General features: G+C 43.4%; 2 protein-coding genes across 6 annotated transcripts; one reads left to right on the top strand and one right to left on the bottom strand.

The window, feature by feature from the left end:
• Window positions 1-1,885: 1,885 nt before the first annotated feature.
• Window positions 1,886-19,777, top strand: Fhip1b (FHF complex subunit HOOK interacting protein 1B). Of its 5 annotated transcripts, none has more exons than XM_051149130.1 (12): window positions 1,886-1,943; window positions 7,938-8,266; window positions 8,399-9,037; window positions 9,351-9,509; window positions 9,690-9,776; window positions 9,983-10,150; window positions 12,841-12,920; window positions 13,111-13,274; window positions 13,689-14,480; window positions 16,725-16,903; window positions 17,062-17,224; window positions 19,182-19,777. In XM_051149130.1, exons 2-12 carry the CDS (start codon window positions 8,129-8,131, stop codon window positions 19,538-19,540), a joined length of 2,928 nt encoding a protein of 975 aa, XP_051005087.1. In that variant the 5' UTR covers window positions 1,886-1,943; window positions 7,938-8,128; the 3' UTR covers window positions 19,541-19,777. The 5 variants fall into 5 exon arrangements, with proteins under 5 accessions (XP_051005087.1, XP_051005084.1, XP_051005088.1 ...); XM_051149127.1 differs by having other exon boundaries at window positions 13,111-13,316; XM_051149129.1 differs by having other exon boundaries at window positions 1,913-2,001; window positions 13,111-13,316.
• Window positions 19,778-19,994: 217 nt separating this feature from the next.
• On the bottom strand, window positions 19,995-23,456 carry C7H11orf42 (chromosome 7 C11orf42 homolog). Its single transcript, XM_051149132.1, has 3 exons — window positions 23,385-23,456; window positions 20,388-21,210; window positions 19,995-20,128 (listed from the first exon to the last, which is right to left on the bottom strand). The coding sequence occupies exons 1-3, from the start codon at window positions 23,454-23,456 to the stop codon at window positions 19,995-19,997; spliced, it is 1,029 nt and encodes a 342-aa protein (XP_051005089.1).

Genomic DNA, 23,456 nt, shown 5'->3' with positions numbered 1-23,456 from the left:
TACTTGTAAAAGATTAAGAGGACTGAGTATTTCAGATGGATGAGGGCTTTGTTTAATATTGTGTCAGTGACATGAAATAGATATGTGTCGTATCTGATGCATATTCATGATGATGTTAATCACATATTAGAGAATTTCCGTGTGTGTGTGTGTGTGTGTGTGTGTGTGTGTGTGTGTGTGTGTGTGTGTGTTCACTCTATTGCCTTGGCTGGCCTGAAACTCACAGAGATTTGTCTACCAAGTGCTAGGGTAAAAGATGTTTACATCTATGGCTGGCATATTAGAGCATTCTCAGGATCTAAGTTCTTGGTTATACCAGAGAAGGCACAGAATTTGGAAAGCTTTTTGTTTCCTATGCTAAACTCTTCATTGTCACAGTACCACATTAATTAAAATGGATTTTGACTTCTGATATATAGAGGAATGGTAGGTCTGAGAGGATGAAATGTGGATGAGGATTCTGTAGCAATAAGAACATTTTAATCTCTTATTCTATATCCTTTATGTGTCAGGTACTCTTACTAAAGGCTAGGAAAACAAATTTATTTCGTTTATTCACTCAACAAATTCTTATTAAGAATACAGTCCCACAAGATAACAATAGAATTAAGTCATGGTTCTATGAAGTTGCATAGAGTTCTCATTCTGGTTATGAGAGAAAAAGACAGTTTTAGTTTAGAGGGAGAGTGTGAAAATATAAAAAATACATCACAATGATGTGATTATTTTTCTGTGTCTGTTTCAGTCTGTCCCTGTGTACTAAAGATAAATAAGCAGTTATGCATGTATCTCCATAGGGATCTCTGAATTAAATGCTTGAAACAAAACTTAGCCTTTTTGCCCTGAAGACCTGTTTTTGCACCCATGTGCCTTTTATCAATCCAGAGGATGACTTTGGTGTCGTCTTCTTTCTGTCCTCTTAAATTGAGTCAGTCACTAAGAAATGTAATATACTTTCCCCTCTGTTATCTCCATTGCCAACTTTAACCTGGCTTTTCAGCTCCTTAGCACTTACCTAATTTTTTTTTAAAGTCTGTTGCTTTAAAAGTTGATCTTTCTTGCCCATTCCTAGAATTATATTTCTAAAAATACAAATGCGATCATGGAACTACACTGCTTAAAAACTTTGGCTCTTTGTAGCCTGTAGGACAACATCCAAATTCCTTACTATGGCCTCAACTCACCTCTTCATGCCTTTTCTGCTGCCACTACCTCCTCTATGTTCTAGCTTGAATAAATTATTCACAGTTCTCTAACAAACATGTTATTTTTTTAGCCTTGAAATCTTTCTAAAGGCTGCTTCCTCTTCTAGGAATATCTTTTCTTCTCTGCCCAGTGAACTTTCGTACCTTTTAGGATCAATTTCACCCAGTCTTTGACATCCTCTTTGTCACACTCAAACAACAGGGGTAGAGATAACCATGTGTGAGACTGAGGAGTTCACTGTTGTAAAGGCAGTCACTGTGTGCTAGAAGTTTACGTCCTGCCTGTGAGGATGCACTCAGATGAAGAGATGCCTCTAAGAGGTCTAGAGATGGGGGGAGGTGGGCTGTATCTTGGTAGTCCATGTCTCGGACATGGAAATGCAGGGAGGGTATATGTGAGTTGAGCTCCATATAGATAGGCTATTAGGAGCCCCTCCTTCCACTTTCAGTGTTTGGGGCAACTGCCTTATGCCAATAATCAGTCTTGGCTTAGAAGAGGTCTGTTCCTAGAAGATCATTTGAATTTTCCTTGCCTAGTAAAGTTTCATATATACATGTCCCTTTATATATACATATATGTGTGTATATGTATGTGTGATCTTATATATGTCTATCACTTTATATATATGTATACATAATATATGTATCCCTTCCTGCTTTTTTCTGTTTGCCTCTCCCAGGGCAAAGGTTCTTAAGAGAGGCTGAAGCTGAGCCACTTCCTGTCTCTGCTGTTTTGAGGTTGGTTGACACCTATTGCTGTGTGGGCCAGTAAAACTGTATTGGATTGAACCCTGAGGTGAGGTGAGTGCCTGATCCTGGCCATGTATGGATCAGAGAAATCAACTTGCTTCTTCCCTGTTACATGTGGTTGAGCATGCTGGTAAATCAAGGAAGAGAAAGGAATCTATCATTTTCTTTGGACTTTGCTGTGGGACAAAGGGCATCATAACTATATGGCAGTTCTGCCCTTTTTTTGTCTTGTTTTGAACTTTGCCAAGAGTTTAAGTAGATGGCAGGAATTTTTTCAGCATGTGAACAGGGCCTAGATTAAGTGTTCAGTTTTACTTCTGAGATGCTGACTCTAGGTGGTGCTTTTCCAGGGCCTGCAGAAGGTAGTGAGAAAAGGCCTGGAGGTCAGTCTTAACATTTGTAGGTGTGTTGTAGTTGTTAAGGGAGCAAGAGCTTATATTTGCAAGATAGGAGTTTATTAGTCTTCCAAAACCTGGAAGAGGTTTTGTTTTGAACACATCAAGGGCTTATTTTGCTGGGCTTACTAAGGCTTGAGTGTGAGGAACACATATTAGAACAGGTTAGATGTCTTATCTCAGAGATGTGAACATCTTGGTCAAACAGAATCAGAAAGGAAAAGAACAAAGAAACAGTTTACAGAGAATTTGCTTTATGCCCAGATGGCTGTTATCTCATTTAATTCTTAAAAAGAAGAGTTAACTTTGGAAGGATGTTTTTGACAAGGAAACAGGCTCCAATTTGTGATTTATTTAAGATCGCACAGCTGAAAAATGGTGCACTGAGGTTTAGACTTTTGTTTGCGGAATCTCAGAGCTCAGGCCTCACCTACTATTTGTGTTGTTCTTTTCCAAACATAAGGTTTTGATTTGTTTTCAGCCCTCAAATGAGATATGCTTTAGAGAGCACTCTGTAAACAGTGATATTCTTGTATCAGTCAAGCTCCTTGGCAGGTGGCAGGTGGCAGATGGCTCAGGCTGGGTTTCACAAGAATTTAATTAATAATGGGAGTATATTTACAAAGGTATAGGCAGTGAATAAAGAAACCAACAGAGACTGATAGAATATGGAAAGGCTAATAGCAGTAAGAGGGGAGAGTTCTTATCATTTAACTGTGGGTTTTGCATTTCTCAACCTGTGCCTGCTTGGTACCTCAAATTCTTGGGACATTGGGTAAGTACTTTTTTCAGTGCATCCTTTCTGTTTATAGCCCCTAAGGTATGCAGTTGTTAGGTGGCTTTTAGGATGCTGTGTATGAAAGAGTGAACATCCATTCTGTGGCCTTTCTCCTTTCTCACTTCTCCTTTCTCCCCTTCTGTTACTTTCTTGAGAGAGGGTGGGGCAGGCTGGGGATGTGAGGTGGTAGATGGCTCCTTCTACCTTTGCTTTATATTTATTTGAGGTGGCACTCATCCTGTACTACTGTTTTCCTTTCCTCTCAAAAAGGCAGTATATGCCCCCATTCCTCAGATATCTTATTCCTTATTTTGTCTATTATTCCTAGCTTATTCACACCAATTTTTTTTCTTCAGACTTATTTTCTTACTTGACAAACACCCTTGAGACTTTCCACCTAAAACCCAAACAGAAGTTCCTCCCCCTTTTCTTGACACAGACTTTTATTTTGTACATAGGCTGGTCTGGAACGCACTGTGGTTTTCTTGCTTCAGCCTCCTAGGTGCTGGGAGTACAGCCTGGACAGCATTCAGTTCAGAACCATATGAACTCTTGACTCCCACCTCCCCATTTTATTACACAAACTGTTCTATTTTCGTCCTTCTCTGCATCACTAAATTTTGTTAGAGTACATTTTATACTTCTTTGACTCTCAATCATTCTTTAACTATTTTTCTAAGGTTATATAAAAAAAACCTCAATAAAATAATACCAATGAACAGTTTTTCATCTTCATTCTACTTTTTTTTCTATGAGATTATGGGCAACCCCCAATCTCTTGAACTATCCATTTCTTGGTTTCTAGATCATTATTTCTTGGGTTGCTCCTTTAATTTCTGACTACCTTCGTGTGTGTGTGTGTGTGTGTGTGTGTGTGTGTGTGTGTGTGTCTGTCTGTCTGTCTGTCTGTCTGTCTGTGTGTGTTGGTGGGGGCAGGGGAAGGCGCTGTTTCAGTATGTATCTTTTGACTGGTCTGGAGCTCTCTATGTAGATAGTTCCAGCTGGCTTTGAATTCACAGACCTCTGGGGATTAAAGGCATATACTGCCATGCCTGGTATTTGCCTTGTTTCTCTTTTTTCTTTCTTTGAGAAATTATTTTGTTATATAACTCAGGCTGGCCTCCAACTGACAATCTTCCTGCCTCAGCTCCTCAAGTGTTGGGATTATAGGCAAGCACTGTTACATCTGGCTAAACCCTTGTTAGTGAATTCTCTTTGTGTCTTAGTTAAGGTTTCTGTTGCTGTGAAGAGACGCCATGGCCACAGCAACTCTTATAAAGAAAAACATTTAATTGGGACTGGCTTACAGGTTCAGAGGTTTGGTCCATTATCAATTGTCGTGGTTGGTACACAGACAGATACAGAGCTGAGAATGAAAGTTCTACACCTGGATCTGCAGTCAGCAGGGAGAGAGAGACACTGGTCCTGGCTTGAGCATTGAAAAATCTCACAGCCTACTTCCAGTGACATACTTTCTCCAACAAGACCACACCCTCCTAATTGTGCCGCTCCATAGGAACCTGTGGTGGCCATTTTTATTCAAACCAGCATACTTTGCTTTCCTAAATCTTGGTGCTTTGTAAGATTTTTGCCTTCAGTATCTTTCATGAGAACATTAACAGCTTCATTTATCGCTTATGGACTGCAACTCCTAAATTTATAGCTCTAGTTTACTTTCATGCTTGAACTTAAGTATGCTATTTTTCTTGTTTTCTTATTTTGTGTTTTGCCAGCCTCATAGCCCAGGCTGATTTTTAACTCATTTCTGTAGTTGAAGATAATGTAGGATGTCTTCCCTGTCTCACCACCTTCCAAGTGCTAGGATTGTAGTTTTGCATCGTCATTTTTGGTTCATGTGGTTCTGGGAATTGAACCCAGGGCTTTGTGCATGTTGGGCAAGCACTCTACCAATAGGGCTATACTCCTAGCCCATTTTCGGGATATTACAAGTGGTCTTCATCTCAAAATTCAACACACTTAAAATTGTTGTTGTCTGTCCTCCTCTTCTTTGTATCCTCTTCTTCCTCCATCTTATTCTTTTCCCTCTGAGGTAGTTTTTTGCTATTTAGTCTGGGCTATTTGAGGACCTGCTATGTAGCTCAGGCTGGCCTTGAACTGGTTGTCTTTCTGCTTTAGTTTGAGTGCTGGGATTTCAGATGTATACTAGACCTGATCTCATCATCTTTTGTGAAACACAATTACCCTATGTGTTATACGGTCTTTTTGTTTTTACCTTTTGATTTCAATCCAGAGGCAGATTATCTTCAGTTATATTCTAGACAAGCTGTTTACCAGCTGGCTAATGTGAGGCAGTTTGTCCAGCCTCTCTGAGTTTTGATTTTCTCATTTGTAAAATGAGGATATTAATAAGTAGTGCCTTTTGAGCAGAGTTTGCTATGTATGTAGTTATATAATATATATATATATATATATATATGTACAAATTATATTGAACTAGTGTTTCACTATCATTTTTAACTGCTGTGTTGGCACTGAGTTTTCAAAGAATGAATTATTTGACTACCTGCAGAAAGAGAAGACACACAGTATAAATAATTTGCAAAGACATAGATATGAATACTTATTGAAAAGGGCATGTTTAGATAGAGATGAATCTAAGATTTTTGCCTTTTCTTAGTACTTTTGCTACCTTTGTTTATACCATTGCTTTTTAAAAAAAGAGACCATTGAAATAATTTCTTATAACTTGTCTATTGACATCTGTCCATCTCTGCTCTACCTTATAGTGCTATTTGAAGTATTTGATAGGTAAATCTGATCTTATTATGTCTTTGCTAAAAACATTTTTGCCTTTAGGATGTCAATAGTTGAAATTGAAAGTCTTGTAGCATGACATTCAGTGGTTATTTTGTAGCCTTCACTCTTTCTTTTCAGCTCAGTACCATGCCTCTGTTTTCTCAGTAGTGATTGCCACACTGAGCCTATAGTCTCACTTCGGATTTGTCATCCCCTCACCCCTTTGGTGCTCTATTCTTTGTTAGACTTTTTATTTTGTTTATTTTTTTAAACTTTGTTTTAGCTTATATATCTCAGGCTGTACTCAAACTTGTGATCTTCTTGCCTGAGTCTCCCAAGTGCTGAGATTATAGGTCTGAGCCATTCTGCCTGGCATTATTGTTTTTGCTATGAATAACGCTCCATATGTAACTAGTGTGTCATCCTTAAAGACCTACGTCCAGACACTATCTCCGTGGAACCCTCTTACAGCACCATAGGCAGAGGTAGTTGCTTTTCTTTACTCTTCTATTACAGTTTTGCAAATATTTCTAGGTATTTTGCCCACCCCACCCCACTTTTGTTTTACCTGTATTTCCAGTGCTTACTTAGCACAGTGCCCAGTACTTTATCAGTATCGTTATACATTGAGTTAATGGTTGACTATCCCTTTCCTCATCTTTAGGACTCGCTTTTCCCTTTATAAGATCACATCTATAGAAGGTGTCCTTCAGCACAGTTGCTTTCTTCCTTTAGTTGTGATGTGGTAATTGTGGGAGAAAGAATGAAAAGGAGGAGTTGGCTAATGTAACTTGAGATCAGATTTCTGGGTTATTTCAGCTCCTTTTGAGTCTAAAGAGGAAACATGGCTGAACCACATAATTCTTGTCAAGAGTTTTTGCTCTTTAGAGACAATACTGGTGAGATATTAGGTGTGATGGTGAAGGAACTGTGGGTTATTGCCTGGGCCAGTAGCTAGTTTAGTATACATTATTCATTGGTTCATTCACTGAGCAGGTAGTTATTCAAGCATTCAACAAATAGATACTATTCTAGCCACTGAGGATACAAAAGTAAACAAGATAGGCAGATCCTGCCCTCAAAGAGCTAATTTCTTGGGGGAGAAGATAGATAAGAGATAGATTTTAGATAATAGAAACTGTTTAAGAAGGGATTGAGAAATAGAAAGTGAAGGTAGGAAGATAGCTATTTAGATAAGACTAAGTAGGGAGGGCTTCTCTGAGAAGATGGTGTTTAAATGTAAGCAAGGGGACTAAAGTTAAGGATGAGGCTGACAGAGCTTATTACAATGTATCGGCTTCTATAGGATAAAATAAAGAATTAGGACTTACTAGTGTGATGGGGAGCCATTGGGGGCTGTTAAACAGAGAAGAGATGTGATAAAATCTAGGTTTAAAAGCAATATGGTTGCTGAATGGAGACGAGACTCTCAGGATGGCAAGGATGAAACTCTAAGCCAGGCATGGTGGCATACATCTCTAATCATAGCATTTGCAAAGGTTAGGCTATGAGGCAAGAAAGTGGTGAATTTGAGGCCAGCCTGGGTTACATATTGCGTTCAAAGCTAGCCTGTTCAATATATTGAGAGCCTGTCTCAAAGAAAGTGAAGTTAGAAGCTATTATAATAGACATAATTTTTTTTTTTGTTATCCCTGTTATTTTCTTTTTAAGACAGTCTTAACAATGTAGCCTGAGTTTGCCTTGAACTTTATGTAGCCCAAGCTGGCTTTGAACTCATAATCCTAGGGAATGGCACAATTTGCTGATGAATTAGATAATGGAAGGAAAAGGATAAACAAGGACCACGCCCAGGCTTTTGATCTAAGCAGATAGGTGACTGTTGGTGACATTACTAAGATAGAAAAGGTTGAGAAAGCTACAGGTTTGGCAGTAGAAATTGTGCATTCTATTTTGGGCATGCACGTTTCATGTAGTGGCTGTGTGGAATTGTGTAATTTGTGTAATTTTCAGTGGAGTGCATCTGAGTTATTCTTTCAGGGAAGTTGATAGATGTAAGCTTCTGTTTATCCTTTTCATCTCCTTTTGAATTAGTTTTGCAATTCTGGACTGAGCAGTGAATTCTGGGATTGCTACTCCAGTTTGGTATAATCTCTGCCTCCATGGCCAGCTACTGGCTCTTACAGACCGGATGAAGCAGATTGGTGACAGAAGTGGAGAAAGCCTCCAGTTGGTTCATTCTCAGAGTGTAGTCCTCTGTCTGCTGGCCCTGTCCAGCCTGCCTCATGGAGAAGATGAACTGGCTGAGCAGGCTGGCCTCCCGGGTCCCTGGGCACCGTGTACCTCAAGGGGCCAGTCTGCAGACCCCTGTCATGGCTGACCCTGAAACATGCCTCATGGTTTTCAAGAATCACTGGTCCCAGGTAGGAGATACCGTGACAAAAGACCTAGTCTGTTACTTGCCCCAGTAGCCCTGACCTTCTGAGTTATGTATTCTTATCACTCCACTCAGTTACTTATCATAGCTTCTTCCTATTCTCTGACCTTTGCCTCAGGTGGTACGAATTCTGGAGCGGCAAGGCCCTCGGGCAGCTTCTGGAGGTGCAGATGATCTCAGTGCTGTGAGAAACCACACATACCAAATGCTAACATTGCTGGCAGAGGATCGAGCAGTCCCTTCAGCCCCCTCAGGCCCTGGGCCCCTGCTAGAGTTTGCTCTGCGTGAGGATCTGTTGAGCAGAGTGTTGACCTGGCAGTTACAATGGGATGAACTTGGAGATGGGGTTGAGGAGCGGCGGGCTGAGCAGCTGAAATTATTCGAGATGCTAGTAAGTGAAGCTCGCCAGCCTCTTTTGCGGCATGGGCCAGTCCGTGAAGCTCTACTTGCCCTGCTGGATGCCTGTGGCCGCCCTGTGCCCAGTAGCCCAGCACTGGATGAAGGCCTGGTGCTGCTTCTCAGCCAACTGTGTGTGTGTGTTGCTCGGGAGCCTTCGTTGCTGGAGTTCTTCTTACAGCCACCTCCTGAGCCTGGAGCTGCTCCACGTCTTCTCCTCTTTTCTCGCCTTGTCCCTTTTGTCCATCGAGAAGGCACCCTGGGCCAGCAGGCTCGTGATGCTCTACTTCTGCTCATGGCTCTGTCAGATGGGATCCCCACTGTGGGCCGCTACATCGCGGATCACTCTTACTTCTGCCCGGTTAGCAATCTCTGGGATGGGGGTAGGGTGTGGCATGTAAAAATTAGACAGCATCTTCCTATCTAGGAGATGCTAGACTAGGTATGAGGGAGGGCCACTTACTCAGAGTTGAAAGCAGCTCCTTGGTGTTGCAATGGGGGTGAAATAGGAGCATACCTAGAGAGGGCAGGTATTGCAGGTGGAGCCCTGGTACATAGCAACTCAGCACTTGACTTGGTACTATTTTTTACCTGTATTCCCATCAAATCTTATGATTAGTTAGTTCTCAAAGCCCTCTCATTATATTATTTGAGCCTTTGGTAACCCTCCTTAGGTGCTGGCCACGGGGCTGAGTGCCCTGTATTCCTCACTGCCCCGAAAGATTGAGGTTCCAGGGGATGATTGGCACTGCTTGCGACGGGAAGACTGGATAGGAGTGCCAGCCCTTGCGCTCTTCATGAGTTCCCTAGAGTTCTGCAATGCAGTCATACAGGTAGGAATAGGGTTGCTAAGGGTTGTGACACTTGGTGATTCTGGGAAGTTGGGGTAAGAGGCTCTATTTCCTAGAGTTCTACAATAGAACTTGGGGTTATAATACCTATGTTATATTGTTCTGCGCCCTTCTAGGCAGTAGACTCTTGATAATCCACGTCTTCTCTCTTGTTCCATCTAGGTTGCTCACCCCCTGGTGCAAAAGCAGCTGGTTGATTATATCCATAATGGTTTCCTGGTGCCTGTCATGGGCCCTGCCCTGCACAAGGTGAGGGGGATAGGTGGAGAGGTATAGGAGGAACTTGGACTACAGGGTGGTTGACCAATGAAGAGACTAATATGGGAGGCAGTGGGTGGTACTCTCCTTCCCTGTTCCTGTTCTGATCCTTCTTGTGCCCTAGAACCCAGAGAATATGAACCATTGCATATGCAAGGAAACCCCAAGTCTCCACACTTTCCTTTCCCTTCATCCAGACCTCTGTGGAGGAGATGATTGCGAGTACCGCCTATCTGGAACTTTTCCTGCGGAGCATCTCAGAGCCTGCCTTGCTCCGTACCTTCCTGCGCTTCCTGTTGTTACATCGGCATGATACCCACACCATCCTTGACACCCTCGTTGCCCGTATTGGCAGCAACTCCCGGGTATGGCTTTTAAACTCTGTCCTGGCTTACTACCTGGGTGAGCCATCTTTTTCTGGTCTCTATTGTCAAAGGGTGTTCCTGAAGTGGCAGTCACTCCAAGGTGCCACTTTGTTACACTAAACTTACAGCCATTTTGATTAAAGAATTTAGTTTACTTCCCTGTTTTCATACTGTGTGCATCTGTGAGACAGTTAGCCTTCAGGGCTCTAGGCTTTGCCATGGTGCAGTGCTTGTAATGTAGTATTGCTTTATAGTTCCCTTAAGCTGTTTGTCACTCAGTTCCTGTAGGTGATGTAAGAGTGCTTTGGGCTTTGCATCTACTAAGAAATGCTCTAGCTCTTTCTTGAAGGCTTGCTATCTCTCTTTGGATTGACTGTATTTGAACTGTAGTCAGGGCACAATTCAACCCGCTTGCCCACTTAAAAATCCCTCTACCTGCACATTTGTATTGATAGTGTCATTCTTTTGGGTCACTGTTGCTGATGTGTTAGAGCTTATTTTGTAGGGAATATCCATAACAAATTAAGTTACTAAAATAGTTGAAAACTGAGGTTACTGTTTGTGGGGAAAAAAGAAAAGAAAAAAATTCTTTTTTATAAAAGAATGAATTGGCCAGAGAAGCCATCTCAGAGGACATTATGCCCAAGATGATGGAGTTGCCTTTTGAATATTAAGAAGAACAGTTTAGGAAGAGGGAGCAACATGCAAAGAGCATGTAATAAGACTGAGTATAATGTGTTTTAGGAATGAAAGATCATTGTGACTAGAAATGGACTGAGCAAGATTGAGAAGGAATGAGAGGAATGAGTGTTGAGAAGATTCTAATCATACATTCTAGAAAGGAGAGAGAAGAGAAAGTGGATATGTTCTGTTATCAAACACTTAATTTTATAAAGGTACAAACCATTTATCCTTATTTTGAAGGTAGGGTATGCCATGGTCTTAGGTCTGGGTAATCGCTTGAGTTGCCCTGACAGTTAATTTCCTTCTCGGGCTTATTTCCTTATCTTCCTTGCGTTTATCTTAATCTTTTTATTTTTTATTTTCTCAATGTTCTTAGTCTCTACCACTTACTTCTATTAGTCTCTAAGGGTTTTTAGGAGCTTTTCATGTTCTTTGAGTTGCCACTTTTGGTTTCTGGTTCTTGCAAGACCCAGGTTTCTTGTGATTGCAGGATACCCACGATAAACATGCAGATGCTTTCATTTTCACCTTCCTGTCCTTTTATGATAGTGTGTTGGCCGGACTTTGGTGCCTGTAAGTGAACCATTGTGACTAAATTGTCTGTGGGCCTGATTATCTGTGTTAGTTTCTAATTGCTGTCAAAACAAATGACCATAAATTAGTGACTTAAAACATACTTATCATATCTTAGTTCTGGAGTACATATTTGGGCGGTTCTTGCTGTTTGTTAAAGATCATCTCCAGCCCGATTGCTTTTTTTCATTTTCAGAGCCAACAATGATGGGTCACGTCCCTGCTATGTTTTGAGCCTCCTTCCTAATTGTTCTTTTCTTTACAAAATTTTCTTATGAACAGTGTTGGGAGCTAAACCCAGGGCCTTGTGTGTGCTAGGCAAAGAATCTACCACCGAGTTACACTCTCATGCCTTCTTTCTTTTTCTTTGAGACAGTCTCACCATGTATTCTAGACTATGATACTGTGTGTCATAACAGGACCTCATACATACTAAATAAGTACTCATCACTGAGCTATACTGGAAGCCCCACAAGGTCCATACTTTTAATCACATCTGTAAAATGTCTTCTGGACTATAAAGTAAAATGTTTATAAGTTCAGGCAATCAGGTCTTTGAAGAACTACTTTCCTACTTACCGTACTATTCTAGAGTGAGTCTGAATTCTCCCTGCTTGTTAAAGTGGCCATTGAGGTTATGCATGTTGCCCCAAATGTGAACTTTTCCTACTATTGATCCACTTAGCCGTTTAGCAAGCAATGCCAAGACTATACAAGACCAAGACGTCTGATACACTTGCCAGCATAAAATGCCTTAGGAATTCAGAGCAGTGAGAGTTAGCTTATTGTATGTCTGTTATTTTTGTCTAGCTGGAAATGAATAAGGCTTCTTCCGTTTCTAAAACAAAAGGTTTTCCTGCTCTTGACCTACCCATTTACTTTTTCCTTTTCCTGTCAGTTGCCCTGAGCTCTTTATCATACCTCTTGAGATACACTGGGGTTGAGAGATGACTCAGACTCAGGATTTCACCTACTTCCCAGGGGGGATTCTTCCAGGTTCCCTCTGATTCCTTATAAATAGCCATTCAATTACTGTGTGACTACAGTCTCTTCTAGCTGTCATATATTGTGTAGTTTCCTCTGAATCATTTATTTGTTATAGTCTTTCTTAGTGTCTGTTTTCTTGGAGTCTCATTGGAGCATTGATGGAATCAATATATTGGCAGGTAGTCTTCAGTTATGTATGTGGTGTATAGAATTCCAGTGGAACTGACGCATGATTATGTTCTCTGAATAGTGAAGTCTTGTTCATAAAGATTATGTGCTTTTCTAGTTAATACGTGCATACTGATTATGTACCAGGTGTTGGCACATAGGCTGTTCTACGGCTGTTTGGTTGGGCCTGCACCTGAGGGAATGGGAGTTGCTATTGGTGAATAGTTTGGAGGGTAGAGGGCTCTTATGGTGACTCCCTCCCTCCCCTTCCCCCTCAGCTCTGCATGGTCTCTCTGAGTCTCTTCAGGACCCTTCTGAACCTCAGCTGTGAGGATGTTCTGCTGCAGCTGGTTCTCAGGTACCTGTGGGGGCAGGGCTGAGGGATGGTTGACCCTCAGGGCCTAGTATTTTGTTGGGGTGATGGGCTGTTTTGGGGTTGCTTATGAATCTCTCTTGGAGCCTGGGTTTAGCAATGTAGTTCACTTGGCCTGTTCTTCCAGGTGCTTTCTTTCCTCATCACCTCATGTCCCCTTTTTGCTATCTCCCAGGTATCTTGTCCCATGTAACCATGTGATGCTGAGCCAGAAGCCAGCTGTGCGTGATGTGGATCTTTATGGACGAGCAGCTGACAAGTTTCTCTCCCTAATCCCACGCTGCTGTCGGCACCATGCTTCTAGCCCACCTCGTCCAGAGCATGCCTCATGGGCACGAGGTGGGCCTAGCAGAGAGGCAGGGAGAAGGGAGGACATCACGGGTATGGCCTGGGTTCTAAGGAAGCCTAGAGAGAAAATCAGGGCTTGGGTGAGGGGAGGAAGGTGACAGTGAGGGGAGGAAGGTGGAATTCCTTCTCTAGGGAGATTGATGAGTGGTCTTGCAGAGGGGATATTTAGCCTTCCCAGAAAATTTTACGGTAAACTTCTGGGAAGAAATAGTCCCCGTCTTATTTCAGTCGTGTTCTGTTTGCATTTTTTTCAGTTGGTGGAGGTGGTGAAGGGGGTGATGAATTAGGATAGATTGTCTGGAGATTGGAGTGTGAGCTATCCCTCCTCACTTCTGTCCCTCTTAGTTTCTGGATCTCTTGTCTCTATCTCCTTGATTTCGATTACATTTTTTTTCCCCTCTAAAGGCCCTGGAAGCCCAAGTGTTGATTCTTCTTCAGTGGTAACAGTGCCTCGCCCCTCCACGCCATCTCGTCTGGCTCTGTTTCTTCGGCAGCAGAGCCTAGGTGGCTCTGAGTCCCCGGGTCCGGCTCCTCGCTCACCAGGGCTTACTGCATCCCCATCCTCCAGCCCTGGCCGAAGACCCAGCCCTGCAGAGGAGCCTGGTGAGCTAGAAGACAATTACCTGGAGTATCTGCGTGAGGCACGCCATGGTGTAGACCGCTGTGTCCGAGCCTGCCGAACCTGGTCTGCCCCTTATGATGGCGAGCGGCCCCCTCCTGAGCCTAACTCTTTTGGCTCCCGGACTAAGAAACGCAGCCTACTGCCAGAGGAAGAGAGGGACAATATGGGGGGAGGGGAAGAGGAAAACCTAGGGAATCGGGGGCTAGCTGTGGATGTAGGGGATACCCCTGGCCACCTATCCCCACCTCAGCTCAATGGGGTACCAGGGCCATGGCCAGAGGGAACCAAGAAGGTTCGTCTGGTGCCACGATTGGTGCCACAGGAAAGAGTTAAGGAATTATTAGAGGGTACCTCAGAGGGTATGGCAGGACTGGAGGGCTTTGGGCAAGAGCTCCGGGAGCTGGAGGTGGCGTTGAGCAATGGTGGAGCTAGCTCAGAGCCTCCCTTAGAGCCTCCACTACCTCCTGAGGAGGAGGAGGCCTACGAGAGCTTCACCTGCCCTCCTGAGCCCCCTGGCCCCTTCCTCAGCAGCCCTTTGCGGACTCTCCACCAGCTGCCAAGCCAGCCCTTCACTGGTAAGCTATTTAACCTAAGCTTTCTCCTGTGTACTCTTGCATGTTCTCGCTGATTTCTAAGAGTTTGGCTATGTCATTTCTGTGTGTTTGCCTAGTCCTCATCTATTTTGCATGAGTCCTTTCTTCATACATACCATCTCATACCGTGCCCTCATGTTTGTTGATATGTCTTTCCATGCTTGTGCTGGTTTGGATATTTACTTAGATCTGAGCCTTATATATCCTTATATGCATGTTCCTCCTTTTCCCTTAGTCTGGCCAGTTCCTGGGATTTGTAAATAGGATGCTCTGTGCTTGTCAAAAAATACATCTAAACCACATGGACAATGTTTGTGCTGTCCTGTGTGAAAGACATGTGTGCACGTGTGTTTTGTGCCATCCCTACTAGTTTGTGTATTTGGGTTTTGAGTCATCTGCTAGGTGTCTAATGGCCCTGGAGTCAACTCTTTGTGTTTTTCCTCCTGCTCAGCACCTTCCTGTCTCTTCAAAGAAGATCCTGATTTCATTTTTCCCATCTACTGTCTCGTACTTTGTTGGTTGCCATGATTGTCTAATATAGCTATATTAAGGACTATAAGGATTTGGGGGTGGGTGATACTCCTTTTGGGAGGCAAATGACAAGGCATGGTTCTGAGTGTACCTGGTAGGCCCTTTAGGATTGATAGTCTTGGAGCTAGACCCAACCTGAGATTTTGGCCTGGCTCTTCTTTATTTTGTTCATGAGCAAGACACGCCTTACAAGGCTCTAGTGTCCATCTCAGCATGGGAAAACAAAACAAAACAAAACAATCTCCGAGAAGTACTGCAGTCGCTAAGGTTAAGACCACAGACTTTGGATTAAGCACCCCTTTAGTTAGCATTTTACCTACCACTGGTACATGGAAATCATTTAATATAACATTGACACGTTGTGAAAACTCAACAAATGGTAGCTTTCCACAGGGGTTATCATCAGTAGGTCATGGAAGATTTAAGTCCACTAAGGCACCATCTATTCTAGTTGTTGGAAGTCAAGTTTATATGCTGTATATCTGGGTAAGCTTGGGACGATCTTGATAGGGCACTAGGGCTTCTGTCTGGAGTCATTTCCTTCTCTTGCAGACTATGGAAACTATGTTCCTATTCATTTAACCTCTGCTCCACTCCTTTCCCCCTCACTACCTCTAGGAGGTGGTGTGGTTTTTCCAGTCTTGATGCTTCTTTCCCTGTTCTTTTTGGTAAAGTTATTTGTGCTCTTTGCATTATCTCTTACAAGATAGTTCTTGGGAATGAAAAGAAGGATAAAGTTAGAGATTTAATTTACTGTTAAGGTAGTACTTTTGAGTTAAGACTAGTTGTGTGGACACTTCAAGTAGATGGTAGTGCAGAATCTGTCAGGATTCACTACCTCTTGTTCAACATTTTTCTATCATAGTTGATAGAACAGTTTCATATAATATTTTTCTCCAGAAAGCCTTCATCAGAGAAGATACAGTCATGGCTTTAGTAGTCTAGTGTCATGTTATGTCTTAAGGCATTTCTCCCAGGACAGAATGCTGATCTTTTCTTGTTATCCTGAATCACCTTTCTGTGACTTGAACTAGCTATTCTTTTCCTACAGGGTCTAGTTTACTTCTATTCCCTGTTCCTGAAGGACAGAGCTGATATCTTCTTTGTTTCCCTAAAGCCTTAATACTTGGTTTGAAGTTCCTAATTTCTTTTTCTTTTTACATCTCTTTATTTTCTTTGTGACCAGTTTTATGTAACTCTGTCTTACATGGAATCTGATTCTGTGTTTTGGTTCTCCGTGTATTCTTCTGTTGTGTCCTTGAGTGAAACTTCTTAAAAACTGAGAAATACAGAGTAGTAGGTTATGATTATAGTCAAATGAAAAATTTGTCAGATCTTGTACTTGATATTTGACATTGATATCTCATTGGTCTTTTTAATTATCTTATGGGGTAGGTATATTTATTTTACCACAAACAGGAAAATAAATTTTGGTGAGCCTTCAGCTCATCCAGTCTTAGGGCACATCTAAAATCTGAGATGAGATCTTTGGTTCTAGAGTCCAAGATCTGACAGTCACAGTGTCTACAATGCTGGCATCTGGCTTACTTTAATTGTCTAGACTGGTCACAGGCCATTTATACACTCAGATACTTACATATAATTTTCCTCTAGTGCAGCTCTTGTTTGGGGGAGGAATGCATGCAATGGGCATTGTGTTCAGGCCTTGTATCCTTGTGCCTACCCCCTTCCCAGGCCCCTTCATGGCTGTGCTCTTTGCCAAACTCGAGAACATGCTGCAGAACTCCGTCTATGTCAACTTCCTGCTGACGGGGCTGGTGGCCCAGCTGGCCTGTCACCCCCAGCCCCTGCTCCGCTCTTTCCTGCTCAACACCAACATGGTCTTCCAGCCCAGTGTCAAGTCCCTGCTGCAGGTGTGCGATGCATGCATGCATGGGTGCGTCCAGGCTCAGTGGTGGGCCAGGCCCACAGCTCAAGTTACCTTGGGTGGGCTGGGGACAGGTGCAGTGGGACTAGAAAGGCTTGTGCAAATATGAAACCACCAGAAATGTCATAAAGTTGTGCTTCATAGGTGCTGGGCTCTGTGAAGAATAAGATTGAGAGCTTTGCAGCTTCCCAGGAGGACTTTCCTGCTCTGCTATCCAAAGCCAAGAAGTACCTCATTGCCCGTGGCAAGCTGGACTGGGCTGAGGGTTCTACAGCAGGACCTGCCCCCCGCCGTTCTGATTCCCTAGGTGAGAACCTACTGACTACCCTCCTTTATTCTCCCTGATTAGCCAATGTCAATTAAAATCCAGATACTGAAGAGTTACTGAAAAGCTAGTCTTCGTATTGTTAGGCTTTGGGTCAGAGAATAGAGTTGTTTTATTAAAAGAGCCTAATTGGGAATATCAATAAAAACTACATAAAGGTCTAAAGACAGGAAAGAGAAAGAAGTTCTTGGCTTGAGATATTGTGAGAACTTGTAGCATGTGGCCTTGAGTAATGAGTAGGGATTAGGTATACATAGAACTGTTCTGTTCTTTTATTCAGGAGACATCTTGGATTTTAGTTGAAATAGGGTTTTACAAGGCTGTGGAACAATTGGTGGTAAGGCAGGAAAGATTTGGACAGAGTAGGAGGTTCTTAAGATTCAAAGTTAGACTGGGCAGGAGTTCAGATCAACTAAGAAATCAGTTTTTTAAATCTGGGTGTGGTGAGTAATTACAGATGAATTGGGGCTAAGAGAAGGGATTCAGGAAGAGCAGTCAGGGCCAGTGAGGCTTGCATTTGATTAGTGGAAAAGAAAGGAAGCACATAGAGATGCCAAGGAAGTTGTTGTGGAATTTGGTCGGTGGTTGAGGGGACAAAGAAGCGTTAACTATGACAGAATTTGTTAGTGGTTGAAGAGATAAGGAAGCATTAAATGTGAGTCTAAGTTCTTGAGTTCATAGGTTAATGCATGAGATAGAAGCCTTGGCAAGAAGTTACTGATGTTGAGGTAGTGATAGTAGAACAGGAAGTCAGTATAGGAAAAACCGCAGAGGCCTCTGGGAGGGTTCTCCCAGTGGAGATAACTAAGGTAGAAAAGATGAAAAAGTAGGAGTGACAGACTGTAGCTAGAGGAAGCTACAGATAGGTGTGGGTGCCTGTCAGATTTCATGAAGGTAGATATTGGTACAGAAAAGTTTGTGGGGTTTCGAGAGTTTGAGAAGAGGTTGGTGAGTGAGATTGTGGTTATGAAGGGCTCTGAATGCAAGGTTAATAGTCTGTATGGTGTCTCTGAAACCAATATTAGAGGTGGTGACTAGAAACATTTATCACGATCTAGCCTCCATAGTGATGAGGTCCAGAAAGTTAGAGGACAGTATTTTAGATAGCTTAGTTGAATACGAAGTTGGGCATACCCAGTGGGAGGATGGTCTTGGTAGTATAGGACTGATAGTGATGAAGTAGTGATGTAGGGAAGCTGGTTTTTGATGGGCACTGGAGTGTGAGGAAGTAAAGCACCCCTAAACTACAGTTGTACATAAAGGTATTGAAGGAGCAGAGGATGGGTCAGCTATAGGTAGGCAGAGCAAAGTGGACGTAGTTGACTGTATATATGTAGTTCTAGAGCAGTGGTTCTCACCTGTGGGTCCTGACCCCTCTGGGGATCACATACCAGATATTGTGCATATTAGCTATTTACATTATGATTCATAACAGTAGCAATATTAGTTAGGAAGTAACAAAATAATTTTATGTTAGGGTCACCACAACATGAAGAACTGTTAAAGGGTCGCAGCAATAGGAAGATTGAGACCTGCTGCTCTAGAGGGTGATAGGAAATGCAAAACTAGGCCATGTTGTAGGCTGAGGAGTGTGATATTGTTAGTGGTAGAATAGTGAGTAGAATGAATTCTTTAGGGTGAGGGGTCATGGAGATGTAAGGAAGTGTATCTGCGAATAAAGTGATTTAAATATTGGCTGTTGAGAGGACTGAATAGAGGGGAAAAGCTGAACAGGCAGGGTTTTGGTGTGAAAATGAGAAAAAGCACCTCTTGTCTTCAGTCATCTTGAGATGAGACAAGAAATGAACTTCATATCTTGTCCTTCTTCCAGAACCCCAGGGGAGAAGTTCAAGAACCTCAGGGGATTGGGGAATCTTTTCTCCAGACTAGGCAGGTTCCCTAATCCCAGCACCTTCTTGATACTCCTGTTTATTCCCAGTGAGGAGCCGGAGGCCATCCTTGGGGGAGTTACTCCTGCGGCACGCACACAGTCCAACCAGGGCCCGGCAGGCGGCACAGGTTCTTCAGCCTGGGCGAGATGGAACAGGACTTGGACTAGGTGGGGGCTCTCCGGGGGCTTCAACTCCAATTCTACTCCCCCGGGGCGGGGCTTCTGAGCGCCAAGGTGAGGCTCTTCGAGTCAAGAATGCTGTCTACTGTGCAGTCATTTTCCCTGAGTTTCTCAAGGAGTTGGCTGCCATCTCCCAGGCCCATGCTGTCACCTCACCTTTCTTGTTGGATACTTCAGAGGAGGTATCTGTTCCTCCCATCTCAGGCTTTGGGCCCCTCAATCCTTAATTTTCTTCCATGGACAATCAGGGCCTTCTGTGGTCTGGGCTGAAATCCAGGACACGGGCTCCTTTTTATGTTTGGAGGCAGTGGCAAATGGACTTTTTAATTTATTTCAGATGAATGTTTTATGAGAACTTGTTGCAATATGTATAAAAGGGAAATCTCTATTTTGTGCTCATTCTTCTTTGCCACCCTTTATCTGGGGCTGTGGCCCTAAAAAGGTTGTATATGGGTGGGGAATCATCAGGGCCATTTTCTCTTTGGTGATAACACTGATGATAGGGTTTCAAGATGAGAGGACTTGATGATTAACGGGGAATGGAGACTTTTTCTGGACCTTAAAGGGAAGAAGCACACAGGCCTAGGGTAGTTTGGGGGTGCAGCAGCTGATGTTTATTGGGGACCATTATCCCTATGGCAGATCTTAGGGGCCTTGCCCCCTGCATCTCTTGCCTCAGCTTTATTCGTCGCTGTCGAACTCCGAGGACAGACCCTGCAGCAGGGGCAGGGACATGGAGTGCCGGTCGGGGTCCCCGGGGCCCCCACCCTGGGCTCCTGGTGGGGGGTTGCGGGGGCTGAAGAGCCAGTTCTCTGCTAGGGTTGGGGATAGTCACAGCTTGACTCATGCCCTGGTCTTCCTCCCTAGTCCCTCCCTCTGATTTTCTTTGCTGCCCACCCTCCCGCCCCCTTACCAGGGCCATGCTTCCACCTCACCCTCCCTTGGCTCCCTCAGTCTTTCATGAGGGTCCTATACAAACTCCAGGCTGCTGAACCCATTCCTGGGATATATTTCCTGTACCCGCTCCCTCCAGTGGTATTTCCCATTCCTCATCTTCATTTCCCCTAGCAGTACCTGAAAGCATATAGGGGCCCCTCCGGAATGGGTTTCGACCCTTATAGGAGAATCTGGTAGGTCTGCCTTCTGGCCCTTCTTGGGGAGGTGGTGTAGGTGGGGCTGGGACAGGTGGAGGTGGGACAGGTGGAGATACATCATCAGCAACTTCAGGGTTATCAGCAGGTAATGATACAGATGTGGGGGCCAGAGTTGATATGATGCTAAGGCTAGGTCTAACCCAGTTGGCCCCTTGGGGCAGTGGATCTTTGATCAGAGACTTCTGTGGTCCCAGTACACCCTTGGGCTGCAGTGAAAACTTGAGGCAGGAAAAAGCAATAGGTAGTGACCGCTGTATCCGGAGCAGCTGGGGCTCATGGGCTATAGGCAACAGCCCTAGCTGTAGCCAGGTGCAGGAGAAGACCTGGTAGATGACGTAGATGCTGTGGGTGCTTCGGAGCCAGGGGAGATTCTGCTGTAGGCTCACCTGTCCTGGTGGTAGCAGAAAGAAGGCAACTTTCTTGCGCAGACCTCCCATATGTAGGCGGATCCGACAGGGCTGTCCATCCAGCATTCGCATTTCTTCATAGGCTATCTCGGCCCGGCCATTTGGTGAGTATTCTCGAGTGCAGTGGGCAAAGACACGCTCAGACCCTGCCTGATCTAGAAGATTTGGTAGTAGCCCTACTGATTTCAGTGCCCTTCGGCCCTGCCGACCTGGCAGAGTCAGGCGTGTGTGGGCTGGACGGGACTGTTTCACTAGCACGCCCAGTAGATCATAGCAGGCTGCATCCGACAGGAAAGGTACTGCCACTACATTGGACCCAAAACGCTCCTCGATGACCTGCAGGTGGCCAGTTTATAAGTCAGGGGCTGAGTTAAGGTCAGAGGGTAACTTGTGCTGTCTAAGTTGGCCTTCCCACCTTGCTCACTGTTCAAGTACATTGTTACAGTACACACAGATCCACATTTCTTATTTCCAAGTTCCCTTCTGTAGTAAAACCTGAGTGTCTTATTTTGTGCCAAATTATGGTCTATACTTGGATACATGAAATAATGGGACTTTGTTTTTATCCTAATGTAGCTTGGGCTAATGGAGGGGACAAAAATGTGAACAGCAATTAGTTAAGTAAAATAATAGCAGGATGTGACAAGGACAAGTGGTTTAACAGCCTTGGTCTTTGATAGAAAGATGATCAAAGAATTTTCTAGGTGGCAATATTTGAGCTTTGGAGGAATTAACAGGTTGGGCAGTAGTCATTCCTGACAGAAGGGACAGCCAGGGAAAATCTCTGAACTTGCAAATCATGCACAATTAGAAACACCTAACTTCATATTGCTTGCATTTACGATAGGAAGAGGAAAGGCACACAGGAACAAGGATATGGAAAGTCATGAGTGTATATTTTTCATAAGTGACTGCTGTTTTATTTGGGCGAATAGGAAGCCACTTGTAGGTCCTGGGTAGGAATATGGGACCAGGGAGAAAAAAGCTGATTTTTTAATATATCAGGAAAGAGAAATAACTTAAGACTGCAATAATTGCAAGCAAAACAAGATTTTAGTTCCTGAACTACATGATAAGAAATAGTTGCGGTCACAGAATTGGTAGAACTTGGTCTCTTCATGGGTGTGGAAAAAAGGAATCTTCAAAGATCATGCCTAGGTAATGAGTTATATGGGTAATATTAGTGAACTAGGTACACAAATGTAGGCTTATAATGCCTTTGATGGATGGGGAGAGGAGGGGCTATCAGTTACCTCTTACATGCTTTATGCCCTAGCTGTAAAGATAGTGTGTTTCTCTCTCTCTCTGTCTCTCTGTCTCTCTCTCTCTCTCTCTCTCTCTCTCTCTGTCTCTGTCTCTCTCTCTTTCTCTCTGTGTGTGTGTGCTTGTGTGTGATGCCTAATCTTTGTACTGTTCCAGTATCTGTTTAGGGTTTCCTGTTTCTTAGATTTGTCCTTATTTCTTGTTTTTCTTTGAGTTACATGTGCTTGGTGACTAGTTCTAGAGAGTACCTGGGAACCCTATAAGATCCTCCTTTGTATTAGTAACTTAGCCATTATAATTTTGACCCATTCAAAGTTTCATTGGCTGAGCCTTCTAGTTCTCAGTTATGCTAGAGAGCAAGGCCACACAAAAGTTCCATGGGATCTACCTTTTATCCCCCAGGTCCCATATATCTATGCTCCTACACTGAATTCACCCAATGACCCTGAAGCTGCTCTGCTCTTATTTTGTAACATAATGCAGTTTTTGAAGTGTTGCCCTGTATGTAGTATTAAAAGAAAGAAATCAGGGCATTCAAAGGTGCCCTGTTCTGCTTGAATTTGCTGCATTTATCCTGTGTATCTCTGCCCTGAGTTACTCACTGAGATAATATAAGGAGAGTTTTCTTTTTTCTTTTCTATAGTAGAAGACCTTGTTTATGTTTACTGTAATTTTAGCAGACCAAGTGTAGGTAGAGACTTCAGTACTGTTGAAACCAGTATTCCTAACCTTGTGGAAATCCTTTGCTCTCAGTTCTGTCTCCCTTGTTTCTGTGGTGAACGTATTCCCAAGTAATGGGAGTTAATGCTGTTAAGGTTGCTTCAAGTCTGCTTGATGCCTCTCCAACAGGGTGGTTTAAAATTGGAAATAGACAGCTGGGTGTGGTGGCGCATGCCTTTAATCCCAGCACTCAGGAGGCAGAGGCAGGTGGGTCACTGTGTCGAGGCCAGCCTGGTCTAGAAAGTGAGTCCAGGACAGCCAAGGCTACACAGAGAAGCCCTGTCTCAAGAAACAAACAGACAAACAAACAAACAAAAATCGGAAATACACATTTTTTTTCTTTCATGGATTTTGGTGTTTGTTTTAAATTAATTGCTATTCATTTACCCGTCATTCACTCATTCAAGTGCTTGTTTTGTGGCTTTTATATGTCAATTGCCACTGCTACTATTGTCTAAGATTTCTCATCTAAGACCCAGCCTGGTCACACTTTGCTACTTCCTCTTTAGCCTCCTTACTTTACCTACCTTATCCTTGATGAGGGCCCAAGTGGCATCTGCTTCATCCAGTGTTAGCAGGTGGGGGGTACTGACCAACAT

Source organism: Acomys russatus, chromosome 7, assembly GCF_903995435.1.
Source record: "Acomys russatus chromosome 7, mAcoRus1.1, whole genome shotgun sequence".
NCBI lineage: Eukaryota > Metazoa > Chordata > Mammalia > Rodentia > Muridae > Acomys > Acomys russatus.
The sequence above is the reverse complement of the archived record's forward strand: the minus strand, read 5'-3'. Positions and strand labels throughout refer to the sequence as shown.

Excerpts from the sequence above, each read along its gene's own strand:
- Fhip1b (XM_051149127.1), top strand. The coding sequence starts at position 8,129 with ATGGAGAAGATGAACTGGCTGAGCAGGCTGGCCTCCCGGGTCCCTGGG. Across the intron at positions 14,481-16,724 it reads GCCAAGCCAGCCCTTCACTG|GCCCCTTCATGGCTGTGCTC; the intron begins GTAAGCTATTTA and ends CCCCCTTCCCAG. Across the intron at positions 16,904-17,061 it reads GTGTCAAGTCCCTGCTGCAG|GTGCTGGGCTCTGTGAAGAA; the intron begins GTGTGCGATGCA and ends TGTGCTTCATAG.
- C7H11orf42 (XM_051149132.1), bottom strand. The coding sequence starts at position 23,456 with ATGTTGGTCAGTACCCCCCACCTGCTAACACTGGATGAAGCAGATGCC. Across the intron at positions 21,211-23,384 it reads GGGCCCTCATCAAGGATAAG|GTCATCGAGGAGCGTTTTGG; the intron begins GTAGGTAAAGTA and ends GGCCACCTGCAG. Across the intron at positions 20,129-20,387 it reads GGGCCCCTATATGCTTTCAG|CAGAGAACTGGCTCTTCAGC; the intron begins GTACTGCTAGGG and ends CCCCAACCCTAG.